General features: G+C 46.5%; 1 protein-coding gene and 1 long non-coding RNA gene across 8 annotated transcripts in view; one reads left to right on the top strand and one right to left on the bottom strand.

Annotated features, from left to right (window-relative positions):
- Positions 1-8,470, bottom strand: part of HNF1B (HNF1 homeobox B) — a 55,503-nt gene extending 47,033 nt beyond the window's left edge. For all 7 annotated transcript variants that reach the window (XM_066262829.1, XM_066262828.1, XM_066262827.1 and 4 more), the window contains exons 1-2: positions 8,126-8,470; positions 3,165-3,364 (exon numbers count right to left, since the gene is read on the bottom strand). In XM_066262829.1, coding sequence (XP_066118926.1) covers positions 3,165-3,364; positions 8,126-8,469 — 544 coding nt within the window. In that variant the 5' untranslated portion in view covers position 8,470. The remainder of the gene's footprint in view (positions 1-3,164; positions 3,365-8,125) is intronic.
- A 372-nt stretch (positions 8,471-8,842) lies between these two features.
- LOC136326607 (uncharacterized) lies at positions 8,843-12,832 on the top strand. The gene is made up of 2 exons (XR_010729492.1): positions 8,843-8,981; positions 9,564-12,832. It is a non-coding gene; the product is annotated as an uncharacterized lncRNA (long non-coding RNA).
- The last annotated feature ends 1,086 nt before the right edge of the window (positions 12,833-13,918 follow it).

Genomic DNA, 13,918 nt, shown 5'->3' on the forward strand with positions numbered 1-13,918 from the left:
CTCTATGGCCTCTGCCTCAGGTGCTAGAATGGCTCTGGTTGCAACAGAGTGACGCCCCAGATGGGCAGAGCATCGCCCCCTGGTGGGCATGCCAGGTAGACCCTGGTCGGGCGCATGCGGGAGTCTGTCTGACTGCCTCCCCATTTCCAACTTCAGAAAAATACAAAAAAAAAAAAAGTGCTTTCACACTTCCTATATTATTTGGTTTCCACAGCCACAATCTAAGTGCAGTTACTTTAGGGATAACCCACCAGAGGAGTAGAGAGAAGTTCCCTGCTCAGTGGGGGTCTGTCTCAGTGTCTTCTCACTTTCCTGTGGTCCTGTGGAATCACGATGAGTAATAGCCAAAATCAATATACATTAGCCCAAGGATCTGGGACCAATTTGAGGTTCTTCACTTGATGTGAACAAATGTGGTAACAGTTAACCATTGAACCATTTCTATGGTGGGGTATTGAATAAAGTTCTCTAAATGTGTCCCTTCATCTAATTCGCACAACCTCTCCATGCAACAAGTGTTGCTATCTCCATTTTACAGATGAAGAGACTGAGCTTCAAGCTAGCCAAATGACTTGCCCAGAGCCACAAGGACATGGGGCAGAAGCCAGGATGTAAAACTCAGCCTGTAGAACCCAAAGTTCCTAACCAGCACCCTCTTTATCATGTCTCACTAAAAACACAACACAAACAATACACCTATAAAACCTTCCAATCTGACTTAGGTGGAGGTAACAAAACTGAATCCTGAGGTTTTGTCTGTGGTGGATGTGAAACACATTCACAGCTGACCCTAATGTGGGACTGCCTGTCAGCGGCCCTGGAGGAGGCAGCAACCTGCATGGGATTCCAAGCCTAGAGCACGCCAGTATCGGCCAGGCGCACTTGCCTGTAGGTGCTCAAAAACAACCAGGCTCTACTCACCTCAGGGCCTGGACCTTGGCCTCTTTCCATTTTTGAAGAACTAGACTCTCTCATGTCCTCTGGCCACCACCAACTCCCTTCACTTCTTTCCAGATTAGTTTGGAGTAGGGGAACAAGAAGGGAATGAAAATGTTCACTGCTGATAAAAATTAATTTGGAGAAGCTGAGTTCAGTAGCCTCTACAGACTCGGAAGACAGTTTGAATAAGGAGATTCTATGTAGGTAGAAGGGCCCATGAATATTATCATTTAGTATTTTTAGTTTTTCAAGAAAATTTGTAATAGAATTTTTTTTAATTCTCCCCCTTCTTTCTTTTTCCTCCCACCCCTCCTTTATTTATCTCACTTTCTAATTTTTATCCCATGAATGTGTGTTATAGTCATACGTCAGACTTTGGTTCAAATGTCACCTTTTCCATGAAGCCTTCCATGATGTTTCTAGGCAGTTTTCGCAACTCCCGATGAGCCTTGTACATACTTTTATAACAGCTTTTAGAAGGCAGTTGTAATTATTTATTCAAACCTCTCATCCCTTCATTAGGCTGTTAAGTCTCTGGAGAAAAGGACCTCTGTGTCTCACAGCCCAGCTCCATGCTTGGCACCTAATAGGAGCCTATATATTTACAGAACTTTAAAAAATGTTTCTTAAGCTTTAGGTCTCATTTGACTTTGAACGATAATAACAACAATTTAAAAAATTTCTTGTAGGGACTATCATACATGTTTGTAAAAAGGCCCTTTTCAAGTATCTTGAAAAATTTTCTGGGGTTTCTTGCTTTTTTAGAAGCTTCCAGTTGGCCTTTTCTGTCTCTCTCTCCTTCCCGAGGGAGCTCCCACTGGACACAGAGAGGCAGCTCAAATTAAAGATGTCACATGGGGCGTGACTCCTGATAATGGACTTTACAGGAAGGACAGAGAGTTGCTTCACGTCAGAAACCCAAATTCTTACAGACCTAGTCCCCATGGATGGTGGATCAACCCGGAGCCCCTTCCCCAACACAGAAAAGGGCTCTTACTTTGCTGCTTCAAATCTATCCATTTAATGCTTCTAACAAAAGAGCAAATGACCATAATACAAGATGAATGCCTAAAAAAACCTTTCCTTCCATCACGAAGGCCTCTCCAGCCCCCAGACATGAAGACAATAAATACTGAAACAATCACTTTGCAGCAGTGTATGACAAAAAGCAAAAGGGATTTTCAAAAGTGGCCATTCAGCAAGAGGGAAAACACACAACCCAGAAAGTGATGGAAATGATATCTTGACAGAGAAACCCACCGCCCAGAGGACAGTGCGTGGAGGACTGAAAACCCATATAAAATGTTCCTAGGAAAGGGTGGAATCAAAAGAACTAAAGTATAATGTAAAAGTAGACTTTCCTAAAATAAAAATAGTATGTCATTCATACTCTGGCCATTCACATGAAGTTCAAACTTCCCTAGGCTTCAAAACAAAAATCTCTCGGTATTATTGAGTGAAAGAAATCTTGGGACAGAAAGAAAATTTTAGGGAACAAGACTGAAAAGAATTGATTGGTCAGAGTTCCAAAGACAGACACTGTTACTGTGTCCTGCCTTAGCCAGAAGCAGCTTCTTCATTAGACAGGGTCACCAGCTGAGGTTCCCTAAACTCCACCGATTTTGGTAAATGTGAGTAAGCACCTTCAATTGCTCAGAACTCAGTCACCAACCGGCTCCCCTCAATACGCACACCTGGGCGCGTGCATGCACACACACACAGACACACACACACACACACAACAGGATCAGGTTCTGAATATATGTTTCTCTACAAATATTCTCTATTTTTTAAATAATATTTTTTCCAGAGGGGAGGAAAATAACAGTAGTAGTGATCACTATTATTGATTGCTATGAAAAGTCTTCCTTGGGAACTCAAATTTGTGGGCATGTGCCAAGGGGAGCTGCTTTGCTTACTTTGAAAATGACAGTCCACTTGGTTTCAAAGAGGAAGACATTGGAAGCAGAGACCAAAAAATTCAAGGTAAATTGCATACTGGAGTACTTGTCAAAACACCTGGATGGGTCGTAAGGGACTGTGGAAGAAGATAATGATATAAGCTAATCCATCATAAGGTATTACGAAAACCAAATTCACCTGGCAGCTTCCTTATATTTACTAAGTGCTTTCCTGACGAAGGGAAAACTGACTATCCCACAGGGGTCAGAGTTAGGGCAAAGGTCACTCCAGGTTGAGGCAGGGGGAGGTTTAAAAACACTTACGCTGGAGGATCTCCCGTTGCTTTCGGACGTACCAGGTGTACAGGGCAGCCCGCTTCTGGGTCTTCATAGGAGTGCCCTTGTTGAGATGCTGTGAGAGGTGTGACTGGTTCAGCCCGGTGACATCGACCACCTCTCTCTGGGGGATGTTGTGTTGCTGCATGTAGCCCTTGATCATTTTGGCAGCCCTCCAAGGGTCCTCACTAGGCAGATAAATAGATGGTTAGAATGCTGATGGAAGCTGTCTGGGGAGAAATATTCTCTTTCTACAGGTTTTACCTAAACTCTCTGCAAAGCTCTGATCTTCACCTGTCTCCACCTGTCCAAGCTACACCCCTGGGAGAGGTGTGAAGCCAAAACAGAACTTATATAGGACTCTATGAAAGCTCCTATAGAGTACACTCCAATCCTTTCTTCTGAGATTAGGAGGAGAAAGATGAAGCTGACTTCCTGTCTTCAAAAATGGAAAAGCACACTGCCTGACCTGTGGTGGTGCAGTGGATAAAGCGTCGACCTGGAAATGCTGAGGTCGCTGGTTCGAAACCCTGGGCTTGCCTGGTCAAGGCACATATGGGAGTTGATGCTTCCAGCTCCTCCCCACCTTCTCTCTCTCTGTCTCTCTCTCCTCTCTCTCTCGCCCTCTCTGTCTCTCTCTCCCCCTTTTTCTCTCCTCTCTAAAATGAATAAATAAAATTAAAAACAAAACAAAAAAGAAAAATGGAAAAGCACTGCCAGTATTCTCTCTTGTTAAGCAGAAAGAAAAGATCCTATTTTATTTTATTTTCCTGGAACGTGAGAGATTTTAAGGCAGGAGGACCGTTCGAAAGTGGGGATGCCATTAGTTGGAGCTGGGCTGGCAGGTACTACAGGATAGGTAGCAGCATAAGTTTTTAAATTTTCCTAGACCTCTCTTACATTATTTTCTTTCTATCCCACTTGCTTGTTTTATAAAATAGGAGTAAAACATATATGTCTACCTACTGAGATGCAAGGAGGACTTCTTAGCCAAATCTTAAATGGTTTTCAGAACTTTAGAAAAGTTTTAAGAAGTACAATAATGTTGTTCCCTGGGAATGAAAAATCATTCCATTGTGTCAGCAAGTAAAATTAAAAACAAACAAAAAAACTTCACCACAGCCACGCCTCCCAAATAAAACCTAATAGAGACAAATAATTTCAACTTCTGATTAAGATATGAATGACCCTCAATGTCTTATTTTCTTATATTCCTACATTTCTGTCCTGATAGGGTAAGATTATCTGGAAAACAAGTTTTCTTCTAAATTTCAAGTTTGAGTACAAACTTGTTTATATATTTTATTTCTCATAAACACAGATGTGCAAAAAGCTCCTTTAGAACAATGTACGTTGACATCTTTAAATTTTATTTATTTAAAATGTTTTCAACTTTGCCAGTATCTTTTCTTGCTTGTTGAATAGGTGACTTAAAACTGACAGCTATCATTTAAAAAAAATTAAATCAATGAGCAACTAAAGTGATGCAACTACGAGTTCATTCTTCACAACTCTCTCCCTTCTGTCTCTCTCAATAAAACAAAAAATTAGAAGTAATACATTCACATATACCATTTGTTTGATGCAGCTGCATATTTAATTTAAAAAAACACCCTTTAGTGTGTATTGATGTTTATAGTAGCTGGATAGAAAACTCAAAAAATGAAGGGAAAGATTAGTTTCAGATGAAATGATAAAAAAAAAAAAACGGTGTAGAGGTCAAAACAGATCTAGTGTTGCAGATTAAATAATCAATTTATTTCTAAATGGTGCCTATAATATGTTAAATAAATTTTGTTTAGTGAATTAAAAATCTAGTAAACATTTTGTAAGCATTTGAGTAACTGATTATTTTACCAGTTTTTTGATATTCATGAGAACAGATGTTTCTGAGAAATGCAACTTCTAAGAATAATTAAATCCAAGTTAAGGAATTTCTCAAGAATTTAAAAAGGTAGTTCCAAGTATTACAATATAATGAAGTAACAAGAACAAAAAACGGGTACAGATTCAAACATGGAGACTTCACCTCCAGCAAGAGAAAAATGTAACATTTTGGACATAGCCATGTAAACATCAAAGATCATTTATAAGCATATTTCTGGCGAATATTTCCAGAGATATTTTTAGGATAGAAAAAAAGCTTTAAACGAATCGAAACAACGTCTAAAGTTAGAAAAAGTATTTGCATTTTTAAGTTAATATTGCTTTAAAAGATTCTTTGGCTATTTTTGTTTTGCTTAAATTTCTTTACCTGTGTTCATTTTGTGAGTCTAAGAAACCTAGCAAAATAGTATCATGTTCTAAAAGCTAAGGGTTCTGTGGAAAGAGTGAATTAGCTCAACAATTGGGAAAGTTAAAAAAAAAAAAGAGCCCAGGAAAACCCCATTAACTATATAGCAAACTTTCAAGCCGCATTAAAGGACTAGAGTTGTAGGTAAGATGGCGTAGTTACACCTTTATTGCTCTCTGACCCCAGAATTTACGTATATTCATCGGGAAGATCCCAAAATTTACTTTCTAAAAATGGAAAATACACCTCTTGTTCAGGGCTCCCAAGCCCTATAAATACACGGATCCGGAGAAACGCGCGGGGCCACTGTGTTCCGAGCGCAGGTGTCAAACGCCCGACCTGGGCGCGGGCACAGCCGGCCTTCTTTTTCAAACAATACCTTCCGGGCCCACGAGCAGAAACGCCCTGAACCCCCGCACCGCCTCAACCCCGGCTTCTTAGCAAGTAGCTAATTTTCCCAACGGCACCGGCGCGCCGGCCTGGAGGTGGAGGCCCGCGAGTGAGGCCGGCTCGACCCGGAGCCCGGCACCCGGCAGAACACAGTCCCCAACCTTCGTTTCTCGCATTTCTTTTCTAGAAGATACACGGTGCGTTCAAGTGCTCCAAAAGGCGACCTTTCCTGTTCTTTTCCCTTTGCCTTAGAAGTGTGTGTGCAAAAAGGGGAGTGCTTGCGTCTGGCGCTTAGAAGCCGACTGTGCAACCCGACTGGGAACCGTTAACAATTTCTTGAAAAATCACTTTAATAAAGTCAGACCACTCCCGAAGGTGGGGGAAGGAAGGCAGCACCAGCTTGGGAAGGAGCGAAAAACCTTGAGGTCTGTCCCGTGTTAGCACCCGGAGGAGGGTCTTGGGCCCCCTCACCTCGCTCCCCGCCGGGCTGGAGGTTGGGCTTTGCGGAGGGCAGAGGCCTGAGGTCCGGGACCTGGACGAGGCTGTCCACCCGCCTGGCCTGCAGGTGTCCGCTGCGCTGGTGGCGCGCCGGGCCTTGGCCGGAGCGCTCCGGAGAGCGGTGCTTGTGCGCTGGGAGCGGCTAGCAGCCCCGCGTTCGCGGTTTGATTTCCTTCCCCCTCTAAGCCGCGTTTACAACTTCACCAATGAATAACCCGCCTCTTTTCAGCCTAATCACGACTTTGTGTATCTTTCTGTTGATGATTTATAGAAATAAATTAATAACACTCTAACTCCACGTGCTGCAGTTTATGTTACATCTGTGCTGCGTTCAGCCCGGCATGGGGCTGGGTGCGGAGGGGTGCCCCCGGGGGATACCCCCAGAGCCCGGCTAGAAAGCAGGCGCGGGCGCCAGCGGCCAGGCGGAGGCCCCGCAGGCCTCGGTGGCAGGTGGTGGGAGCTCAGTTAGATCGCCAGGCCCAGGTCAAACTCCCCGCCGCTCTGGCGCCCCAGCCGCTCCTTCCGACTCCTCTCCCTTTCCTGAACCCGAACCCTGGCGGGGGAGAAACCTCCACCAAGTACAGGAACCACGAGGAAAGACCCTCACACCCACGAATCGTAGCAAAGAACTTTTGGGGGAAAAATGTCTGGAAGTCCCCCTGATTGTCTTTGCTAGAGAGTAAACTGCAGGGTCCCCAGATAGCAAATTCAAATGCAAGGTCATATCCCATCCCAAACTGACGCTACGGGCAGGCAACAGAGGCTGCCCGAGTCCGGGAGGCGACTTGGGTCCTATCCCTGCCTTGAAACCGCGGCGCTGAAGTGTCCGATACCACGCGCGGGGCTCGGTCCTAAAGCGAAGTGGCCAGCTGCGGTGTGCTGTCTAAGGTAACCGCTCGGCTCCGTCAGTATTAGTAAGAGCTGTCAAAGCACTGCGCCCGTGTAGGAGGCCCAGCTAAACACGATCCCGAACGCGGAGCTAGACTGCCGGCCAGCCGCCCGAATTCCCCGGGGACTCCAAGGTGTCAGCGGCGAGATCCGGAAATGCCCTCCTTCCTCAGGTTTCGACTAGATCCGCTGCAAACTGGGGTTTGAGCCGCATTTGCCCCTCGCTTGCTTAGCTATGCGGTTTCTTTTGTTAGGTGCGGGTCCACCCTGACCCTGCAACATCCAAACCTTTTCCTTTGCAAATCTAAACCGGTTTAGGAGATTCCGAATAATTCTGGGGGCTTGCATGGGCGCTGCAGATGGGAATGCCCACCTGAGAACTCGCCCCCAGATCTCGGCCCTCGGTGCCGCCTGCCCCTCTGCAAAGAACAGCAGGACGCTGTGCCGTAGGCAGGGCTGAGTATTTCTGGACCGGAGAGGAGACGTTTGGGAGAAATGCGTGGCCTGGGACTTGTGCGACCCGACCCTCTGCTCCTGGGAAACGGCCGCTGTTTCACTGCACCCACTCGCACATTCAGTCGCGTAGGCAAACCTCCAGGCAAAGGGCTCCGCAGCTCGGGCTCTTCTAGGCCGAGCTCCAGCCATGCAGGCAGGGCCCCTTGAGCCCTTAACACTAGCCGGGGAGGAGATAAAGCCTCAGGGCTCCAGGCAGTCCAGGTGAAGATTTGGGAGGGGTCCAGGTATTGGGGAAGGAAGCGGAGCGCCCCCCGGGGGACTTCTGTGGTGGGAAACAGGCGTGGCGAGAGTGGTCGGGGAGCAGTGTCTCTCGGCACGAGGCCGAGGGGTCGGGCGCATACTCCCCACCTCGTTCGGCACTTACCTGAGCATCCGGTCCACCTCCGCCCGCTGCTCAACCGCCTCCTCCGTGTTGAGCGCTTGCAGCTCCTTGAGGATGGGAGGGGTATCATAGTCGTCCCCGTCCTCGGAGCCCTCGTCTCCGGACAGGCGGCCCTTGGAGTGGCCGTTTGTGAGAGTATGGAACACCGGCTTGGTGTCAGGTTCGGCTCCGCTCCCGGGGGACAAGGGCAGCGTCTCCAGCTTCACCCCGAAACTCGGGGATGGCAGCAACTCCTCCAAGGCCTGGACCAGCACCTCCTTGGTGACTCCGGAGTTCAGCAGGGCGCTTAGGAGTTCTTGCTGGAGCGACGTGAGCTTGGACACCATTTTCCAAGGACAGGAAAAGAAGGGAGTGTGTGGGTACGAGAAAAGAGGGTGATGGGGAGTTTCACAAGAGGACCCCAAGTCCAGGAAGCTCCCCACCGTGCAGCCTCTAGACACCTGTTATTCCCCGGGGTCCCCTAGTCTCCTCGGAGAAGTCAGAAAACTTCTAACTGGCCATGATCGCCACCATTAGGCCATATAAGATATGCAAATCAGTGGGGAGGGCCCCACTTTCGGCAAGATGCAAATGACCGTGGGGAGGGGGAAAACCGAGAGAGGGAGAGCTTGAGGGGCAGACGTGGAGAACTGGAGACCTGGCTGCGAGCGGGGCTTGCCAGGGTCCATTGTACTCACGCTGGGGGACTGAAGACCTTCTTGTACTGGTTCTGTTTATCAGCCAAACTTTAGCTGAACTTTGGACTGATTAAGCAAGTAGCTGGAAGGCTCCGGGGCTTTTCCACCGGCCGCGGTCCGACTTTCGTCTGGAGAGAAGAAATTGTGCTTCAGGAGTGCAGGTGAGAATTGGAGGAATTTGGGGTGTTCCTGAAACAAGGAGAAGGACGAGGAGAGAGTAGAGGCTCTCCTAGGCGTCCCAACCTACTCAAGTGGTGGGCCCGGAGAGCCAGCCTTGCGGAGATACTGCTTGGGAATGGACGCCCCGACCTGGGAGGAGGAGGTTTTGATAGGTGGCGTTAGCGCAGATTGCAGAGATTTCTATCTGGGTTACCCCTCTGGAGACCCAGGCCATCGCCAGTCGGGTCTGGCCCTTTGGATTTACAGAAACGTTGCCTCTGAGCATAGGCAAGCGAGAGGGAGGCGCAGACTGATTTATGGCCAGGGAGAGCAGCCCAAGTTGAGCTCCCCCAGCCCCTGGGTTACCCCAGCACCTAGCCTGGCAAAGCCGCGGGGGGCTGGACTCCTGGGCCCTGCTCTCCAGGTTAAACCCAGAATACCAAAACTCCTCCGCTTTCGGGGCAAAACTAATATTGCGGGGCCTCCTTTCCAACAGCGAAAGCGAGGCCTAGCCTGCATGCAGCTGGATGGACAGTGAGGCCATGTGCCTTACCCTGACCCACTGATTTCTGGTTTATTCGCAGCAGCTTCAAAACAAGTGTTTCCTGAAGTCTGGGACCTCACTCTGCAGATGTGAGGTCAGGGCAGCAGTAGAAGGCGTCCAGGAAGCCGCTGAGGGAAGGTGTTTTCCACCTCGGCCTGCGCCAGGAAGGAGGCCAGGGACCTTTCGGCACTACAGAATTTCACCTACATCTTCCTGGGGCTCGAAGGAGCAAGAAGGAGGCCGGAGGGGCACCCGGTCCTGACCTGCAGAGGAAAGAGGGGAAGGGCTTTGTAGGATCTGCTGGTCACAGACCCATAGCTCCTGAGGCAGAGGACACCCCTTTCCCCTCAGACTTATCTGTAAAATACTGATACCTACAGTGCGGGGTGGGGGTGGGGGTAGCTTGTATGCATTGAATGAGACCACCTGTGAAAACCCTTAATCTAATAATACCGTTCACACGTTGCAGTCTGGGGAGGCAGGAAGCCAGTTCCCAGTAGTAAAACCCAGCTGCTCTGGAGGCTTCAGGTTCTGGAAATCAGGCAGATCCAACACTGGGGTTGGAGGGGCTGGGAGGTTAGGGACAAAAAGTTCAGAATCCGTAAGGAATTTGCAAAGGTGCTTCTAAGCAAATTCTCCTACCGTTCTTACCTTTAACAGATAATTAGGAAGTTGGGGTTATTTTCAGAAAGAGAGGAATTTCAGCGTGGGGAAGGAACAGTCAAAAGCTCTCAATCTGCTTGATTCGGGGTTAAACCTAGGTGTACGAGGGCTGATCCTCCAGGTGTGACTGATCCAAGTCAGGCTGCAAAGGAGCTAGGCTGCCTCTTTTAAATACAGCACCTGCTACAGATGCCTGGGCCACATGTGCTGGGAGCTGGGAGCTAAAGCGGGATGGGGGGGGGTGCATGGAACCCTTGGGGAGGTTTCTACTATCTCAGTCTCTCCCTGAGAAAGGAGTAATAACTTCATGAAAATGAAGTTCCTTCATTTTACCTTATTGTCTTCCAGTTTGTTGTGACATGTGGCAGGTCCTTGCTCTTCACAATTCAGTCTCCTGGGAGAACATTCTCTGCCTACCCAGCTCCCCTCAACCAGGATAATGAAGTGTTGAGAGTAAATGTCCCTGGAGAACAATCTCTTTCTCTGTCTCTCACTTGCTATCATGCTAGAAGCAGTGAAGTGTAATGAAGATCAGTTTCTGTGTTTAGCTGGGAAAACCCATTAAAAAACCAGCAATCACTTCCCTTTTAACAACAGAACTTTGATTTGTAGTTCCAGCCGCTGTGTGCCTAGTCTCAAGCTTCTCTCAAGCTTCCTTCTCTTTCAAAATTCAGGTGGCAGCAAACCTGTTCTTCCCCTACCCCAGGCAAACTGTGTATATGCACAGAAAGTTTCACAAAGTATAGGGAAACTTCCTATGAGTGTCCACATAGTCTTTCAGGTGATCTGTCTATTTACATCCAGCAACTTCCTGTACCCACCCCCTGCCCAGATCTACCTTAGTGTAATACAAACGCTCACAAAGTAACTGCAACTATAGATCTGTGAACAGATCTAATACCTACTTCTTCATATGGAAATTTGAGAAGAAAGGTATAAACATCCCAGCAAACAGTCCTTTAGGATGTGAGTAAAAAAATGCTAACTAAATGAATTATTTCATAAAATTCTTTGCTTAAAGTTCCCCCAAATGGTGGAAGCAACAGGTCAGTGGAAATACTCTTTTGTTTGTGCTTCACATAGGATTTGGTGGTAATGGACATAGCAGCCCCATTGTAAAGATGGAAAACAAGACATAGGACATTTTAAGGAGGTGGCTTGGAGCAAGTTAGTGGGAAGGCTAAGACTGGGGCTCAGGACTTTTGAAGAGGACTTTAGGATGAAAGAGGAAGGTCTCCAGCTCTTACTGCTTTGGGAGATGGGAAGTTGAAAGGAGGGAGTCTCTGAGGGAGAAGTGGAGGATTCACAGAGAAGAGAGGGTAGATGTTGGATCAAACAGTCCTAAATTTGGGTCTCAGATGGCTTAACCAGCTGGGCGACTTGGGCACATTACATAATCTTTCTGACCCTCGGTTTCCTAATGTAGGAAATAATAATACTCTTGTGATTTTGTAAAGATGAAATGAGTTAGTAACTGCAGGTCCCTGGAGAATGACAGACTCACATGTTTAGAAAGAAGCACATGATGAAAACACATGAGGAAGCGAGGCAGCCGATCTCTTTGGGCTCTTTGAATTTAAAGAGACCGTGTTAGGTTCTTCTACTCAGTGAATCTGCAGTCCAAATCCCAAAATTTTCTATGTGAGATGCAGTCCCTGGTGTAAGATTATTTAAAATCAGCTGGCTTATCCCTCTGAAGGTTTTCTGAGCGTTGCCTTGGAAATTTCACAGAATGGCAAACATAGTTCGGGGGGACTTCCCTCTCCTGTGATTTTGCAGCATAGGTGACAGTCCTCTTTTGCTCTTGTGCTCATGGTCTTCCTCCTGCTTTCCATGGTCATCCTGCTTTGCTTACCTCAGGGAGAGGCTGGTCTTGGCTCTCCTCCGCTGCTCCACTAACCAAGACTTTCCCACTTACTCTGGACAGTCTAGAAGGCTGCAACATGAAATAATCTCTAAAACATAAATACTGCCCTATCCTGGTCTAAAGGAGGTTGGGGGCCTTATTGTTAGAGAGCAGTGTCACAGCCTGGAGAACAATCTAGACTACAGGGACAGTAGCCTAAAAAGTTCTAGCTCTAGATATCGCATTCCTTTGTGAATGACGCTTCACCGTCCCAAAGGTTTTTGTGAACACTCCTTCTGAAACTCCAATCCTGCTTTTGGAAAAAGGCCAGTTGATGCCCTGGCTGAATGGCTGCATTGGTTAGAACCGTTAGAGCATTGTCCCGAAGCACAGAGGTTGCTGGTTCAATTCCTGGTCAGGGCAATACAGGAACAAATCCATGTTTCTTTCTCTCTCCCCCCTCCTCCTTTCACTAAAATCAATAAATAATAATTTTTTTAAAAAAGGAAAAAAGGCCAGTTGGTCTGGATGACTTAAGTTTGCTAACTTTTCTATGATTTGAAATTCCTAAATGGTTCTAAATTACCAGTGGGTCCATTTCCAGGCTTTTGAGTTGATGGTCCAAGAGCTCAGGACAGACCTCTGTGTAGTGCTGGACATGAGACTTTTGACATGAAAAAAAATACACCACAAACAGTAAGCTTTGCGAGAGTAGGGACTATCTCATGTCTTACTCTGCAGTGCCTGGAGGGTTGCCTGATGTACATAGCAGTTGCTCAATAAAATACTTGTTAAATAAGTGATTGTTTCTGGATGGTGCGATGAAGGATGAAGTTTGTTTCCTTATTTGTACTTCTCATTTATTCAAGTTGTCAGCATTGAAGTTGCAGAATACTTTTTCCAGACACAAAAGTGTATATATACTGTGTGATTCCATTTAATATGAAGTTAACAGGCAGGAAAAATTCATAGTAATAGAAGTTAAAATTGATGTTACTTTTAGGCATTCATAGAGATGGGCCATGAGGCAGCATCCAGATGTGCTAGAAAGTCCTAGATCTTGATTGGGATGGTGGATACATCATCAGTGTACACATTTAGGATTTGTGCATGTTGCTGTAAGTTATAACTTATTAAAGAGTAAATTAAATGAATAATTCCAAAGTATAAAATGTAAAGAGTAGATAGAAGCCACCTTCTTACTCCCTCCCAACTGTTCACTGTTGATGTGTGACCCACCAGGTTCTTTTCTACTTACCATATATAATTTTATCACCATTAAAATTTATAGACCAATATATTCTGGGGGTTGGCAAAGTTTTTCTATAAAGTGCCAGATAGTAATGTATTTTAGGCTTTGTGTGCTGTACAGTCTTTTTCACAAGTACTTAATTCTGCTGTTATATACAATACATAAATGAATATGTGCGGCTGTATTTCAATAAAACTATCAAGCCTGACCAGGCGGTGGCGCCGTGGACAGAGTGTCTGACTGGGACATGGAGGACCCAGGTTCAAGACCCCGAGGTCGCCAGCTTGAACGTGGGCTCATCTTGTTTGAGCAAAGCTCACCAGCTTGGACCCAAGGTCACTGGCTTGAGCAAGGGGTCACTCCGTCTGCTGTAGCCCTCCTGGTCAAGGTACATATGAGAAAGCAATCAATGAACAACTAAGGAACTGCAACGAAGAATTGATGTTTCTCATCTCTCTCCCTTCCTGTCTGTCTGTCCCTATCTGTCCCTCTCTCTGACTCTCTCTGTCTCTGCCACACAAAACGAAAACAAAAAAAAACAACCCCAAAACTCTATCAAGACAACTGAATTTGGCCCACAAGCCTAGTTTGTCCACTGTTGGATAAAGCCTGTATTGGTAGAAGTAGACCTGAA

The sequence above is a fragment of the Saccopteryx bilineata genome, chromosome 2 (assembly GCF_036850765.1).
Source record: "Saccopteryx bilineata isolate mSacBil1 chromosome 2, mSacBil1_pri_phased_curated, whole genome shotgun sequence".
Taxonomy (NCBI): domain Eukaryota; kingdom Metazoa; phylum Chordata; class Mammalia; order Chiroptera; family Emballonuridae; genus Saccopteryx; species Saccopteryx bilineata.